Here is a 15,574-nt window from a genome sequence, read left to right as displayed (position 1 = left end):
AAAGTCCCCACTAGAATATAGACAGATACTTTATTGATCCCCAAGGGGAAATTCAAGGTCCCAGTAGTTTAAAGACATCACACACAACATTCACCTACATCATAAACAGGATGATAAAATAACAAATCCACATGAATAATATGGACAATAAAACAACAAAAACTGACCGGTAGATTGAGAGCTTTGCCTTCTGGCTCAGCTCTCTTTTCGTCACAACGGTGCGATAAATTGAATGTAATACCGCACCTGCACCTGTATTACATCTGATTCACATAAACACTAAAACTTCTACCAGAAAGGTAGGATGAGAACCATTTTAAAACTGATCCAGACATCCCAACCAGATCACAAAGTCTATTTATCATAATGTTATGATCGAAAGTGTCAAACGCAGAAGAAAGGTCCAATAGGACCAAAACTGTAAAATCCTTTGAATCAGCTGACGTCATAATATCACTAGAAACTTTAAGAAGTGCAGTTTCCGTAAAATGTCTTTTACGGAAACCAAACTGGAATTTATTTCTGTAAGGAACATAGTGCAAGGATAACGTCTAGAGACCAGCATTAAATATGGGCAATATAAGGGAATAATGTAGACATACTAATATAAAAACTATAGCAGTGCTATAGCAACTATAGCAAGTTTAAAAAATGACAGCATTAAATATGGGCATTATAAGGGAATAAAGACTGTAGGATAGACACAAATCAACGGTCAATATTAGAGGTTTGAAGTATAGATATAGGATATAAAGAGCAGCTATAAAAATATCTGACAACAATACTCTGTACCATAGAAAAAAATCAATGTACTCTACAGCAGTGGATTGTTTTTCGTAGGATGGAAATGATCTAAGGCAGAGTAGAGCGGGACATGCCTTCACCATCCTGGGAAAACGTGTTAAACAGTCTATTCCATTATACCCAGGTATAATTATTATGTATCATATATCTCTCTCCCTCCAAGCAAATGGCTGATAGACTTGCTTCACTTACTAAGCAAAATAAACAATAGAAATACATTGAGTGACTGGTAAAATGTGCACATTGACTAGCCATTTAGCCTGTTAAACAAAGTAAATTTTGCACCGTTTCCAAGTGTTTGAGAGAGAGCCAAAAAGCTTCTCTCAACTGCTGCACGCCTTCTCCACAAACTCCCACACCCAACACCCAGGAATCTCCTCACTGCATCTATAATTATATCAAATTTCTCAGATTTCCTTTCTACTCCAGCAGTACAGTTACATACCATTGCCAAGACCTCACTTGATCCCTACAAAAGCATCATCCATCATGCTTCCTGACTGATGTAGAGAATTATGTCTAAAATAAGGCCCTAAGGACGGTCAAATCTGACTCCAATTTATTAATTCCCGTGCCTTCTTTCATCGTAAGTTTACCAGAACACAAGGATCAATCTGAGACGAAAAGTTAAGTCAAGCAATTTTACTGAAGTCCAGCATTTAAGTTTACACAACACAATTGTGGGTTCACAAAATGACACTAATTTTCCCTAACCGCAGACAAATGTATACAGGGTTCAGGTTAGCAAAGTCTATCTCAGATTATGAATCCCTGTCTAAACATATCCCTAATCTTTTATGTTCTTCCTTGACGGCGTCATCCTCTGTCTCCGGGCAGCTTCTTCAGTTCTCACACACACACACACACACACACACACACTCTCCACCTCTCCGCCTGGTACTAAAAAACTGTTTCTCTCACATTCCTGAACTGTAATGTAATCAAAGCTTAAGCTAACCATTTGTGTGTCCGGGTCTATACATTGTACAGGGAGTTGAAATGTGTCTTCCCTGGAGTTGTAACCACGTCCCATGACTACACACAACTCACATATCTTATAAACTTTCATACTGAGAATAACACATCTAGATTATAGAAATATTTCTACACTGACTTGTCCTCCTTAGCTTCCTGTCTTATGTCTTACCTTCTTCCTCACGCTGATGTCTTTCCTGAGATCCAGCTCTGATTATTTCTGTCTCCCCTTAAACTCTCTTTGGACAGTTAGCCAGCCTCCCATGCTGCATGAGTCACTTTATACTCCTGTAGCAAAGAAATGATTAATGGAGACAATAATCTGCAGATTAATCCATAATGAAGTTAATAATTAGTTAATAGCTCAACCAACTCCAACAGTAAAATAAAATCCTGCTTTTACATGAACTGATGAGTAATAATAACACAACAAACTGGAATAAACCGAAAAAAATATATATTTGTTTTACAGTAAAACTCAGTCAGGATTATTTCTTACTGTGATATCATTGTATAGACACGGAAAATGGATATTAACTGGAGTCTGCCTGTTAATCAGGTCACATCAAACATTAATAGGGACTTTAGGGAGGTTATTTTTACTAATTCTGGCATATTTACATGGTGTTTTTATACAACAATGTTCATAAATATGCATGGTCCCTATCAAATAAACCAAAAAAAAAAAAAATACAAAATAAAATATTGGTGGTAATAGGTTAACTTTATACAATATCAACTTCCATTGTTATTTAGCAATATGTGGAAATTAACTGCAATACTCCATCGTTCCACAGGGTGGAGCTGCAACAGAAAGCAAAGCACAAATGTCCATTTAAATGTGTTCATCTACAGTTGTTGTCATGAACAGAACTAATCTGCAGAGGCACTTTGGGTTCTGAACATCTGAATGAATAAAGAGAAAACCGCAGGTCCAGGTGGAGGGTGGAGCAGAAGGAGTGGAGGAGTCTCAGTGGGTCTGCAGAGACTATAGTCTGGATTGACAACTTTACGGGATAGTTCCGGCGCCCCCGGATGTCCCTCACCTTTCGCTTTCTTTGTTTTTACATTAAACTCGAGAAGCAGCAACGGAAACCTCTGAGCTACCAAGCTAACGTTACACGCTAAACATGTCAAGTTTGGAAGAACAGGCCTGCTTGGTTCTTTCGGGGAATGATTGTAAAGATTTACAAAGAATATTCTTCTGCGGGGTGTAAATGTTCCACCAAAACAAGTTCCTTCCTGAGACTATTTAGCAGAGCCACATGTCGCTGCGTCCAGAGCTTAGCGCCACCCAAGACCGTTGGGATTGGTTAAAAGAAATGCAAACAACCCAGAGCGTTTTTTTCCTCCTATCCAGGAGTGTATGCTCCTGTTGCCAGACCTTCCTCCGCAGCGCTGTGGACATAGGTCTGGCAATGTGAGACTAGCAGAGACAGTGTAGGAGGTCAGAGCAGCAGCAGAGCAGTCCAGATACACGGACGACACCCTGTCGGATCCAGAGGAATGCACAGGGACGACGGTCGACTCCACATCGTGTCCCAACACATCCAACGTTCTGATCACTCTGAGGGAGATCACGGCCACCATCTGATGAGAGAAGAAAACAACAGAAATGATAAATGAGTGTTTCCAGAGACTCCGTTCATCAGCAGTAAGTCAGTGATGCAGCTCATCTTGTATAAAGACCAGTGTTAGGATAATTATTATTATTAAAGAATAGACAGAAACCACTGAAGATCTCTCAATGTTCATTTTTACTTGTGAACACAAGGAGCCAGTTTCAGGACTCAACAAAGTACAGATAATGACTAACCTAAGCCTCAAACAGTAGCTTATTTATCAAAGAAATACAGTCATAATACAGAGTCGATGTCGTCAGTTGTTATCTTCAGTCAGAGAGGGCTCTGCCCTCGGGACATTTTGTGCTCTAGCCAAGGGCATTCAATGGCTCCATGGAATCTTGTTAGAGTAATCAGTATAAGATGGTATTCTTATGCAAACAGTTTTAATGATAATAAGACAGTAGAAATGTAAATCACAATTTTTCCAACAACCAGCAGGGACTTCAGTCCTGTTCAGACCACAAGTGGAGCAGCTGTGGCGCGTAGCCTGCTTCCTTTCAGCTCTCATGTTGACTACAGATTTCACTGAAGTACACGGTGGAAATAAACTGCTGAGAGTCCTGAATGCATCATTACTGCAGGAGCAATAAGTAGTAGTTGGTGGGACTTAGCATACGTATTTAAGCAATATAAACTGAGGTAGAACATGTAAGGATATGAGATCTTCACACTAATTGTGTTCCTTCACAATTAATTGTCCCTTCAATACTGCTGAAACCAGCATGGACTGACTCCAACGCTCTACTTACTCCAGAGTTTTCAGTCTACAGTGTGGACTATTCACAAGATCACACAGCAGCTTCACGTCTGAATCCTGCAGGCCATTTCCTCTCAGGTCCAGCTCTCTCAGATGGAAGGGGTTGGACTTTAGAGCTGAAGCCAGGGAAGCACAGCTGATCTTTGACAAACTGCAGCCCCACAATCTGAATAAAGAATAAATGAAGTAGCTAAAAACCCATTTAAAATTCAATCAGATGTGTTTAGATATTAAAAGTGTACCGCAACATTCATACACCCATTCATGTCAACACTGAGTAATACAATGCTGCTTATCTCAGTCAGGTCTGTGATTAGAGGTTCACTACTATATTGTGTGTGTTCTGAAGTAATAATATCAATGAGCAGACATTATTTGTGAAAAAATTTGAAATAAACAGAAATTAAAGAAATATTTCTATTTCAATTAAAATTCATTTATATTCAATTTAAAACCACAATTACTTCAGAGGATCTTTTGTGTACAGATGTGACCATTTACCAACAATGATAAACATGTATTTACATTAATAACAGTGGACATTTTCTACAGTTTCTTTAACAAACAAGTCTTTATCTGACGGCAGACTAAATTTAGTACAAAATAAAAACATGAACAAAAGAACATTTACAAGTTTACAAGATAAACTACGTTCAATTGTTAAACATATTAGATCTGCAGTAACAAAGAGTCAGTAAACTGACCTCAGAGTCTCCAGTCTACAGTGTGGACTCTCCATAAAACCACACAGCAGCTTCACTCCTGAATCCAGCAGCTCATTGTGATTCAGGTCCAGCTCTCTCAGATGGGAGGGGTTAGTCTTCAGCGCGGAGGCCAGAGAAGCACAGCTGATCTTTGACAAGCTGCACCAAGTCAATCTAAATAAAAAAATAATAATGTAGCTTTAGAAGACAATGTCGCTGCTTAAAATCATTCAGTATCTACCAATCTGTTCAGAGCTGAACAAGGTTCAGAATGTAGAAGTTTAGAGCATATACACTCGAGGAAAAGTGCACACTTCAATGTGTACGGTAACGCATGGCAAAATTCAAACCGAGATCTCATGATTATTTGTCTTTCCCCACAAACAACTTGTTTTGGTTTTTAAAATATAAGGTCTTATGCGGTCCACCAGGAGGGGAGGGACCCCACACCTCTATAAATCTTTAAGTTCCTGCACAATATGGCGTTTTGAATGTTAATATAAAAAGTCATTCTGCCTGAAAAGTGATTGGACTTTTTGAAGTTCTTGTATATATATATATATATATGTGTGTGTGTGTGTGTGTGTGTGTGTGTGTGTCCCTCTAATGCGTCTCTGTTTGAGTCCAGACTCAAAAAAGAGTTGTTGTATTTTCTGCTCAGACAAACCCAGAAAACAAGTAAATTGAAGGGAATTTGAAAGCTTTCGTTACAGATTTAAATTTGTAGCTATAGATATAGACATAAATACTCGTAGATATACACTGTGCGTGAGCACAATACATGAACTGACCTCAGAGACTCTAGTCTACAGTTTGGACTCTTCAGTCCAGCACACAGAGACTTCACTCCTGGATCCATCAGATGGTAGTTTTTACTCAGGTCCAGCTCTCTCAGATGGGAGTGGTTGGACTTCAGAGCTGAGACTATGACGTCACAGTGAGTCTCAGAGAGCCAATAGTCAGAAAGTCTGTGATGACAGATAATATAACATTTAAAATAATAAAAGCTGACAAAGCACACAAACATGAACACGAGCAGTTGTAGCTCAGCTGGTCGGCCATTGATCACATGGTTAATCACTGTGTGATGAGCTACTGTCTGAGAAAATCAGGTGCTAAGAACACAAATACTGTGGCTGCAAATTAAATGAGGACCAAAGCGCAAATGTGTGCTGCTATTTTCTCCGACCATCTTGCCTTTAGTTTTCTAAAATGAAAACGAAACTGCATGTCATCCCCTCTCTCTCTCTCCCCCCTTTCCTTTCTATCTGCACTATCTATTACAATGTAAAAAGGCCCTAAAACACTTTCTATCAGTGGCCATTACCAAAGTGGCTTTGGAATATACTCATTTACAGACCAGTCCATTCAAACACTACCAGAGAGAGAGGGAAAAACAAACAGCTTCCTCACCGTTTATAAATCAAGCTCATTTCTAATGTAGCAAAACATATGAAAATATGTTTGTTGTTGGGAATTGAACAATGTAAAGTTGCACCTTTTATTTAATGAGGAAAGAGAGAGGATGTTTTTTTGGCATCCCCTCACATCAATGAAGACAGAACAGTCAATGAAATAGTTCAGAAAATGCTCACAAAAAATCTAACATGTAACATGTATGTATTATTGTAAATAAGGTCGTTTTAATACTAATTTTGAAAAACTTTTATAGAGTAATTTTTATATTGTGTAGGTGTATAAACTGTGTATGCTAACTCTAATGCTAATGACATCAGCTTTAGATTGATTTAAAATATTATTTACATCTGGACTTACCGAGCCTTTCTGCAGTTTCTCACAGCTGGAATCAGTCTCAGTCGTCCCTGGTCTGATGAGTTGTACTTCTTCAGGTCCAACTCATCCAGAACCTCCTCTGACATCTGCAGCATATAGGCCAAAGCTGAGCAGTGGAACACAGAGAGTTCCTTCTCTGATCTGTCCTCTGACTTCAAGAACTCTTGGATCTCCCGATGGACTGAGTGGTCGTTCATCTCCGTCAGACAGTGGAAGATGTTGATGCTTCTGTCAGGAGAGATCTTGTGCATGTTCATCTCTTTCAGGTTGTTGATGGCTCTCTGGAGAATTTCTGGACTGTTGTCTGTCTGACCCAGCAGGCTTCCTAAGAGTCTCTGGTTGGACTCCAGAGAGAGGCCATGAAGGAAGCGGGCAAAAAGGTCCAGATGGCCATTTTTACTTTCAAGGGATTTTTCCATGGCTTTTTTCAGGAAGACATCCAGGGATTGGTAATGGTCATTGTCCCAGTCATCATCACTATGATCATCCAAAGCCGTCTTCCCCAGGAACTCCTCCAGTACCTCTGTGTTCTTGTTGGTGTAACAGTGGAACAGGTAGACTGCAGCCAGAAACTCCTGAACGCTTAGATGAACGAAGCAGTAGACTGTTTTCTGGAAGATCACACTCTCTCTTTTGAAGATCTCTGTACAAACTCCTGAGTACACCGAGGCCTCTGTGACATCCAGACCACAGCGCTCCAGGTCTTCTTGGTAGAACATGATGTTTCCTTTCTCCAGCTGTTCAAACGCCAGCCTCCCCAGCTTCAGAAGAACTTCCCTGTCAGCCTCCATCAGCTCCTGTGGACTCGTCTCATGTTCCTCAGCATACTTGTGCTTCTTCCTCTTTGTCTGAACCAGCAGGAAGTGTGAGTACATGTCAGTCAGGGTCTTGGGCAGCTCTCCTCTCTGGTCTGTAGTCAACATGTGGTCCAGAACTGTAGCAGTGAGCCAGCAGAAGACTGGGATCAGACACATGATGTGGAGGCTCCTGGAGGTCTTGATGTGGGAGATGATTCTGCTGGACAGGTCTTCATCATTGACTCTCTTCCTGAAGTACTCCTCCTTCTGGGCGTCAGTGAAGCCTCGTACTTCTGTTACCCTGTCGACACACGCAGGAGGGATCTGATTGGCTGCTGCAGGTCGGGAAGTTATCCAGACGAGAGCCGAGGGAAGCAGCTTCCCCTCAATGAGGTTTGTCAACAGCCAGTTGACTGATGACTTCTGTGTGACATCAGAAACAACCTTCCTGTTGTTGAAATCCAGTGAAAGTCTGCTTTCATCCAAGCCGTCAAAGACAAAGAGAACTTTAGAGCCAGCTAGCTGCTCTGCTGTTACTTCCTGTAACACTGGATGGAAAACATGAAGCAGCTCCAGAAGACTGTACTGCTCATCTTTGATCAAGTTCAGCTCCCTGAAGGAAAGAGGAATCACCAGACCGACATCTTGGTTTTCCAAACCCTCGGCCCAGTCCAGACAGAACTTCTGCACTGAGAAGGTTTTTCCAACTCCAGCGACTCCGCTCGTCAGAACGACTCTGATGTGTTTCTGTTTGTCAGGAAAGGCTTTAAAGATGTCGCTGCACTTGATTGGAGTGTCATGGAGGGTCTCCATCTTGGAAGCTGTCTCAAGCTGCCTCACCTCATGTTGGGTATTAACCTCTTCACTCTGTCCGTCTGTGATGTAGAGCGCGGTGTAGATCCTATTGAGGAGGATTTCACTTGCTGTTTTATCAACTCCTTCAGTCACAAGTTTAAATGCCCTCTTCAGAATGATCTTATGTTCATGCCGAACACCAATCACTACAAAAAGGACAAAGGTAAGAGACAAAACAAGAAAACAAAAAAAGATTTGCATTACCAATATGAAAACGATCAATACAAACAGTAAAGGTTATAAAGTAAAAAATAAAATCAAAAGTGATTTTAACATTCATTGCTTATAGTGTTTTTATTTTTTAAGAGAAATGCTGCATTGTCTCTCAGCCTCTGACCGTGGGTCGTACATGTTTGATTGATAGCAGAGAAGGCGGAGCCTCAGCAGCTTAGTTGACTCCATCTGGCCTCAAGGACTACCACACAGACATTTTTGTTAGCAGAGGGAGTGAAGTGAGAGGATCCTGTTAAGCATCTAGACTAACCAATGTTCATATCAGCAAGTACGTTCTGCAGCTGCTTGTTGTGATGCAACTGACCGGCTAATTAGCACTTCACTGTAGCTTCAAAGCTAATGTTAGCAGTGCACTTTTCCTTGGTGCACTGCTCACATCACCTTGACAGACTTACTTTGAACAGCGCTGGTCTGACCGGCTTCCAGCAGTCCAGCTCGGATTTTGGATCTGGACGGGTGCTTCTTCTCAGAAACATCACTCCTTCTCCTCTTCCTGTGAAGACATTTCTTTATCAATAAAATGATTTGTTGATTCTTGTTAAAAAATAAAGATTTGTCTAAGACACACAGCATGTAACAGTGGTGTCTGAGGTTCAAGTCACTTTCTACTGTCAACTATCAAATGAAGGCATGAATAGGGTTGGGTATCGTTTAGATTTTTACGATTTCGATGCCGAACTGGTACCTTTAAAACGATTCTGATTCCTAAACCGATTCTTCAAAACTGAAAAATTACATAAAAGAAAGGCTCTTTTATGGATTTTTTTTAAAATTGAAAATTATTTAAATTTAACAATATATTAATGTTTTAAAGTACTGAAATATATAATAAGTAAACCTAAGTCACCTTACACACAACTACAATCATTTAACAATAAATAACAGTTACACTATTAACAAGTAACAACAAAATAAATGTTGAGTTGGTAACTAAACCTGCTTCAAACTTTAGCAGTTCTTTTGCAGAAAAATTGACCATATTTGGCTTCTCTGGCAAGATACGACACCTCTCCTGACTTATGGCATGTCCTGCTTTTACGTCCGTTTTGGTGAGCCCAGAGGGAAAATATGGCATTTTAAAAGTAGCCTACATTTACGGTAGCTAGCTAACGGTAGACTACAGAGCAAGTGTGATATTTTACGTCCGTTTCAGAGCAACAGAGCGAAAATATTTCAGTCGACACATCAAATGTAGCCTACATTTACGGTAGTTAGCTAACGGTAGACTACAGAGCAAGTGTGATATTTTACGTCCGTTTCAGAGCGACAGAGCGAAAATATTTCAGTCGACACATTAAATGTAGCCTACATTTACGGTAGTTAGCTAACGGTAGACTACAGAGCAAGTGTGATATTTTACGTCCGTTTCGGAGCGACAGAGCGAAAAATATTTCAGTCGACACATTAAATGTAGCCTACATTTACGGTAGCTAGCTAACGGTAGACTACAGAGCAAATGTGATATTTTACATGCGTTTCAGAGCAACAGAGCGAAAATATTTCAGTCGACACATTAAATGTAGCTTACATTTACGGTAGCTAGCTAACGGTAGACTACAGAGCAAGTGTGATATTTTACGTCCGTTTCAGAGCAACAGAGCGAAAATATTTCAGTCGACACATTAAATGTAGCCTACATTTACGGTAGTTAGCTAACGGTAGACTACAGAGCAAGTGTGATATTTTACGTCCGTTTCGGAGCGACAGAGCGAAAATATTTCAGTCGACACATCAAATGAAGCCTACATTTACGGTAGCTAGCTAACGGTAGACTGCAGAGCAAGTGTGATATTTTACGTCCGTTTCGGAGCGACAGAACGAAAATATTTCAGTCGACACATCAAATGTAGCCTACATTTACGGTAGCTAGCTAACGGTAGACTACAGAGCAAAGTGTGATATTTTACATCCGTTTCGAGACGACAGAGCGAAAATATTTCAGTCGACACATTAAATGTAGCCTACATTTACGGTAGCTAGCTAACGGTAGACTACAGAGCAAGTGTGATATTTTACGTCCGTTTCGGAGCGACAGAGGGAAAATATTTCCGTCGACACATTAAATGTAGCCTACATTTACGGTAGCTAGCTAACGGTAGACTACAGAGCAAGTGTGATATTTTACGTCCGTTTCAGAGCGACAGAGCGAAAATATTTCAGTCGACACATCAAATGTAGCCTACATTTACGGTAGTTAGCTAACGGTAGACTACAGAGCAAGTGTGATATTTTACGTCCGTTTCGGAGCGACAGAGCGAAAATATTTCAGTCGACACATCAAATGTAGCCTACATTTACGGTAGCTAGCTAACGGTAGACTACAGAGCAAGTGTGATATTTTACGTCCGTTTCGGAGCGACAGAGCGAAAATATTTCAGTCGACACATTAAATGGAACCGAAATGAGGAACCGGAATCTACATCTAGTCCTTTTCTGTCCTTTTTATTAACTGCTGGTAACTTTTACATCAGTACTGCCCATGAATGTTTGTTCTTGACCTTCCAGAACAGGATCCTTCTTAATTTAAAACAGTACGTGCGCTAATAGTTCTGCATCATGAAAAGAAATCTTTTAGCACAACATTCTGTCTTCATCCTCAATGCATCATCTTCATCAGGTCAGCTGACAGTAAAAACAGTCTCTTACTTTGTGTCTGAGGGTCCAGGTTCATTACTGAAGAGTAGAGGAAGACCTTTGGACTCATCACTCTTCAGAGACAGACAGCCAGATATTACAGACTCTGCTCTCCGTCTGTTGTTCTGAACTCTGCAAACACCATGGATTATAGGTCGAAAGTTGAATGAACGAGTACTTATGTCCTTTTGATTTCTTACAGGTTCAGTCGTTGTTGCCCATAGCACGCTAGCATTCTGCTAGTGAATGCTGATTGATCAGTGAAGGACTGATTAAAACGAGAGATCCCGCTTGATGGCATCCGAAGCGGAACGAGAATGTCAGAGCCCGTCTAAAACATTAGCAAATCAAACCTCTTTCTAGCACGTTTGTTGACAGGGAGAGTCTAACCTGTCAGCTGTGTTGTATTAACAGGGAGAGGCTAACCTGTCAGCTGTGTTGTATTAACAGAGAGAGTCTAACCTGTCAGCTGTGTTGTATTAACAGGGAGAGTCTAACCTGTCAGCTGTGTTGTATTAACAGAGAGAGTCTAACCTAGAGTCTAACCTGTCAGCTGTGTTGTATTAACAGAGAGAGTCTAACCTGTCAGCTGTGTTGTATTAACAGAGAGAGTCTAACCTAGAGTCTAACCTGTCAGCTGTGTTGTATTAACAGAGAGAGTCTAACCTGTCAGCTGTGTTGTATTAACAGGGAGAGTCTAACCTGTCAGCTGTGTTGTATTAACAGGGAGAGTCTAACCTGTCAGCTGTGTTGTATTAACAGGGAGAGTCTAACCTGTCAGCTGTGTTGTATTAACAGAGAGTCTAACCTGTCAGCTGTGTTGTATTAACAGGGAGAGTCTAACCTGTCAGCTGTGTTGTATTAACAGAGAGAGTCTAACCTGACTCAGAGCTTGCAGTGAAGCAGTATCTCTGGCCGTATATGTGTATGACGTCATTGACATTTTAAAAGGCTTTTTAGAACAAAAAATCCACTTTAAAATAATCTAACACCCAGCAGTGTGTATTTTCTTTGCCTCCCCTTTTGAATGCAACATTCAAATTACAACACAAAAAAATGATATCCTGGATTTTGAAGGGTATAGCTCCATAGACCTCCATTCATTCTGCACTGGCCCGTGAGCGCCCTCATATGGAACCAGAGTGGAACTGCAACCAGTTCAGAAGCCGTAAGTTTCCCGAGAGTGGAAATTCTCCCCTTATTAGACATTCTCTGGTGCGGGCATCCAGGCGGTCTGGCGGTGCGTTTGTGGCGCAGGGCGTGTGTGGTTAAAGGCAGCGATCACTACAAGCTGATGTACATGATCGGAGTAAGGTAAACGGGGTGAATGACGATCCCAGATCAGTTAAGTAAATCGGCCTCGATCCGATACTGTGATCGGGATCGGGACATCCCTACCAATAATTAGGAGGTTTAAAAGTCTGTATTAGACCTCAGGAAAGCTGTAATCCAGCTTTCCTGGGTGACTGACAGCTGTCACAGATACAAAAACAAAGATGGCACAAATAAATTCTCTTTGTCGAGAAAAAAGGTTGTTATAGTTTAGTAGGGCTGTACCAAATACCATTTTTTGAGCTTTGAAGCTTCGTTACTTATTAACAGTGAATATTCAAAGCCCATGATTGATTACCTGCCCATCGAACGACTATTGTAATATTCAGATCTAGCCCTTCGTTTTAGTGGAAATTTCATATACAAACACACAAAAACATGGCATTGGCAGAAGAAATTGAAAATGAGTCACATACACAAGTTAGTAGCAGTTGTCTTACTTTGTGTCTGAGGGTCCAGGTTCATTACTGAAGAGTAGAGGAAGACCTTTGGACTCATCACTCTTCAGAGACAGACAGACAGATACTACAGACTCTGCTCTCCGTCTGTTGTTCTGAACTCTGCAAACACCAAGATGCTTTTATTTATAGCACTTAAATTCTTGATAAATACTTTATTGCCATGTCAACACAGTTGATTGGAATTTGTCTTGGTGCCAATCAGGTTAAAAAAAAGGCAATACATACACAGGAACATACAGTACATAAAAGACCATCACATAGACAATCATTCAAACCAGTCAAAAGCTGTGAAGACCTTGTGCTATTGCAACTTCCCATAAAGAGTATTTTGTCTATAAAGTGCATTTGAATAAGGTGCATTTAGTCCAGGTTTACTCTGCAAGGTGCCTGAGCATTAAGGAGCCTAATGGAGGCAGGGTAGGTACTGTTACTGAGCATTAAGGAGTCTAATGGAGGCAGGGTAGGTACTGTTACTGAGCATTAAGGAGCATAATGGAGGCAGGGTAAGTACTGTTACTGAGCATTATGGAGCCTAATGGAGGCAGGGTAGGTACTGTTACTGAGCATTATGGAGCCTAATAGTAGCAGGGTAGGTACTGTTACTGAGCATTATGGAGCATAATGGAGGCAGGGTAAGTACTGTTACTGAGCATTAAGGAGTCTAATAGTAGCAGGGTAGGTACTGTTACTGAGCATTAAGGAGCATAATGGAGGCAGGGTAAGTACTGTTACTGAGCATTAAGGAGCCTAATAGTAGCAGGGTAGGTACTGTTACTGAGCATTATGGAGCCTAATAGTAGCAGGGTAAGTACTGTTACTGAGCATTATGGAGCATAATGGAGGCAGGGTAGGTACTGTTACTGAGCATTAAGGAGCCTAGTAGAGGCAGGGTAAGTGCTGTTACAAAAACGGGATGTGTTGCCTCTGAGACTTTGAACTCTCTTTCCAGAGGGCAGTAGATGGAAGAGGGACCTGGCAGGGTGGGAGGGGTCGTCTAGCACTTTCCTGGTAGAATCGTTAAAGAGGTGTGGAGAATTGGATTAATCCACTTCCGTAAAAACGGGTGACTAAGATAGAAGGACTTTGTTACTTAATGCCAAGAGGCTGCAAGCTACATACACTCTCTGGACAGACACTGGTGAGTGGCCGCGCCATGTTGGTTGGAAAGTGGCGGCATCCAGGCGGTCTGCCGGTGCGTTTGTGGCGCAGAGCGCGTGTGATTAAGGGCAGCGATCACTACAAGCTGATGTACATGATCGGAGTAAGGTAAACGGGGTGAATGACGATCCCAGATCAGTTAAGTAAATCGGCCTCGACCCGATACTGTGATCGGGATCGGGACATCCCTACCAATAATTACAAACACACAAAAACATGGCATTGGCAGAAGAAATTGAAAATGAGTCACATACACAAGTTAGTAGCAGTTGTCTTACTTTGTGTCTGAGGGTCCAGGTTCATTACTGAAGAGTAGAGGAAGACCTTTGGACTCATCACTCTTCAGAGACAGACAGACAGATACTACAGACTCTGCTCCGTCCTCCTCTTCCTCCAAATCACTCATCTTCTGATCTGAAGTCAGTCTGAGAGGTAAAACAGTTACAATGACTGTGAACTCAACATTTAAACAAAACAAGTTTGTTCAAGCATCACAGCGAACAAGGAACACACACACATGCTGTTTTTGGCGGGGGTTTTTTTTGCCGCATTTCACATTCATTCAGCTCGGTGCTGCACCTAAGACTTATAATGGCGGGAAAACCCTGCATTCTAACATGTCGTTCCTCTACAGTCCACAGGGGAAAAACGGACTCAAAGACTCTAAAAAAGAAAGTCAAGTAAAATAATAAAATGTTGGATTAACACTCACCCTGCCTTAGCCTTCAGTTTCCCTCCTCCAGCTTTGTTGTCAAAATGGAGTCTGAACCGACTGAACACACACAGAGCTCCTTTCATGTCACGTTCCCCAATCTCCACCCCTCTCCATTTACAGGAAATCAGGCAGCATGTGTGTGCGTTTGTGTGTGTGTGTGTGTGTGTGTGTGTTTGTCTTTGCCTGTGTGTGTGTGTGTGTGTGTGTGTGTGTGTGTGTGTGTGTGTGTGTGTGTGTGTGTGTGTGTGTTTGTCTTTGCCTGTGTGTGTGTGTGTGTTTGTCTTTGTCTGTGTGTGTGTGTGTGTGTGTGTGTGTGTGTGTGTGTGTGTGTGTGTGTGTGTGTGTGTGTGTGTGTGTGTGTGTGTGTGTGTGTGTGTGTTTGTCTTTGCCTGTGTGTATGTGTGTGTGTGTCTTTGCCTGTGTGTGTGTGTGTGTGTGTCTGTGTGTGTGTGTGTGTGTGTGTGTGTGTGTGTGTGTGTTTGTCTTTGCCTGTGTGTGTGTGTGTGTGTGTGTGTGTGTGTGTTTGTCTTTGCCTGTGTGTGTGTGTGTGTGTGTGTGTGTGTGTGTGTGTGTGTGTGTGTGTGTGTGTGTGTGTGTGTGTGTGTGTGTGTGTGTGTTTGCCTGTGTGTGTGTGTGTGTGTGTGTGTGTGTGTGTGGGTGTGTTCACCCAGATTTTTTATTTTTTTTAACTGTACTGCTGCTGGCGCAGATTGTCATGTTTCTTTTTTC

General features: G+C 41.4%; 1 protein-coding gene across 1 annotated transcript; it reads right to left on the bottom strand.

Moving 5' to 3' along the window:
* Positions 1 to 1,431: 1,431 nt before the first annotated feature.
* Positions 1,432 to 15,019, bottom strand: LOC144515967 (NLR family CARD domain-containing protein 3-like). The gene is made up of 10 exons (XM_078247187.1): positions 14,843 to 15,019; positions 14,409 to 14,555; positions 12,952 to 13,071; positions 11,192 to 11,311; positions 8,941 to 9,038; positions 6,642 to 8,457; positions 5,657 to 5,833; positions 4,866 to 5,039; positions 4,154 to 4,327; positions 1,432 to 3,369 (listed from the first exon to the last, which is right to left on the bottom strand). The coding sequence occupies exons 1-10, from the start codon at positions 14,926 to 14,928 to the stop codon at positions 3,357 to 3,359; spliced, it is 2,925 nt and encodes a 974-aa protein (XP_078103313.1). The 5' UTR covers positions 14,929 to 15,019; the 3' UTR covers positions 1,432 to 3,356.
* Between the last annotated feature and the right edge of the window lie 555 nt (positions 15,020 to 15,574).

Source organism: Sander vitreus, chromosome 3 (assembly GCF_031162955.1).
Source record: "Sander vitreus isolate 19-12246 chromosome 3, sanVit1, whole genome shotgun sequence".
Lineage (NCBI taxonomy): Eukaryota > Metazoa > Chordata > Actinopteri > Perciformes > Percidae > Sander > Sander vitreus.
Note: the sequence above shows the minus strand (reverse complement) of the source record. Positions and strands in the feature narration are given on the sequence as shown.

Excerpts from the sequence above, each read along its gene's own strand:
- LOC144515967 (XM_078247187.1), bottom strand. The coding sequence starts at position 14,928 with ATGAAAGGAGCTCTGTGTGTGTTCAGTCGGTTCAGACTCCATTTTGAC. Across the intron at positions 8,458-8,940 it reads TCAGACCAGCGCTGTTCAAA|TGATTGGTGTTCGGCATGAA; the intron begins GTAAGTCTGTCA and ends TCCTTTTTGTAG. Across the intron at positions 5,834-6,641 it reads AGAAACTGCAGAAAGGCTCG|ACTTTCTGACTATTGGCTCT; the intron begins GTAAGTCCAGAT and ends CTGTCATCACAG.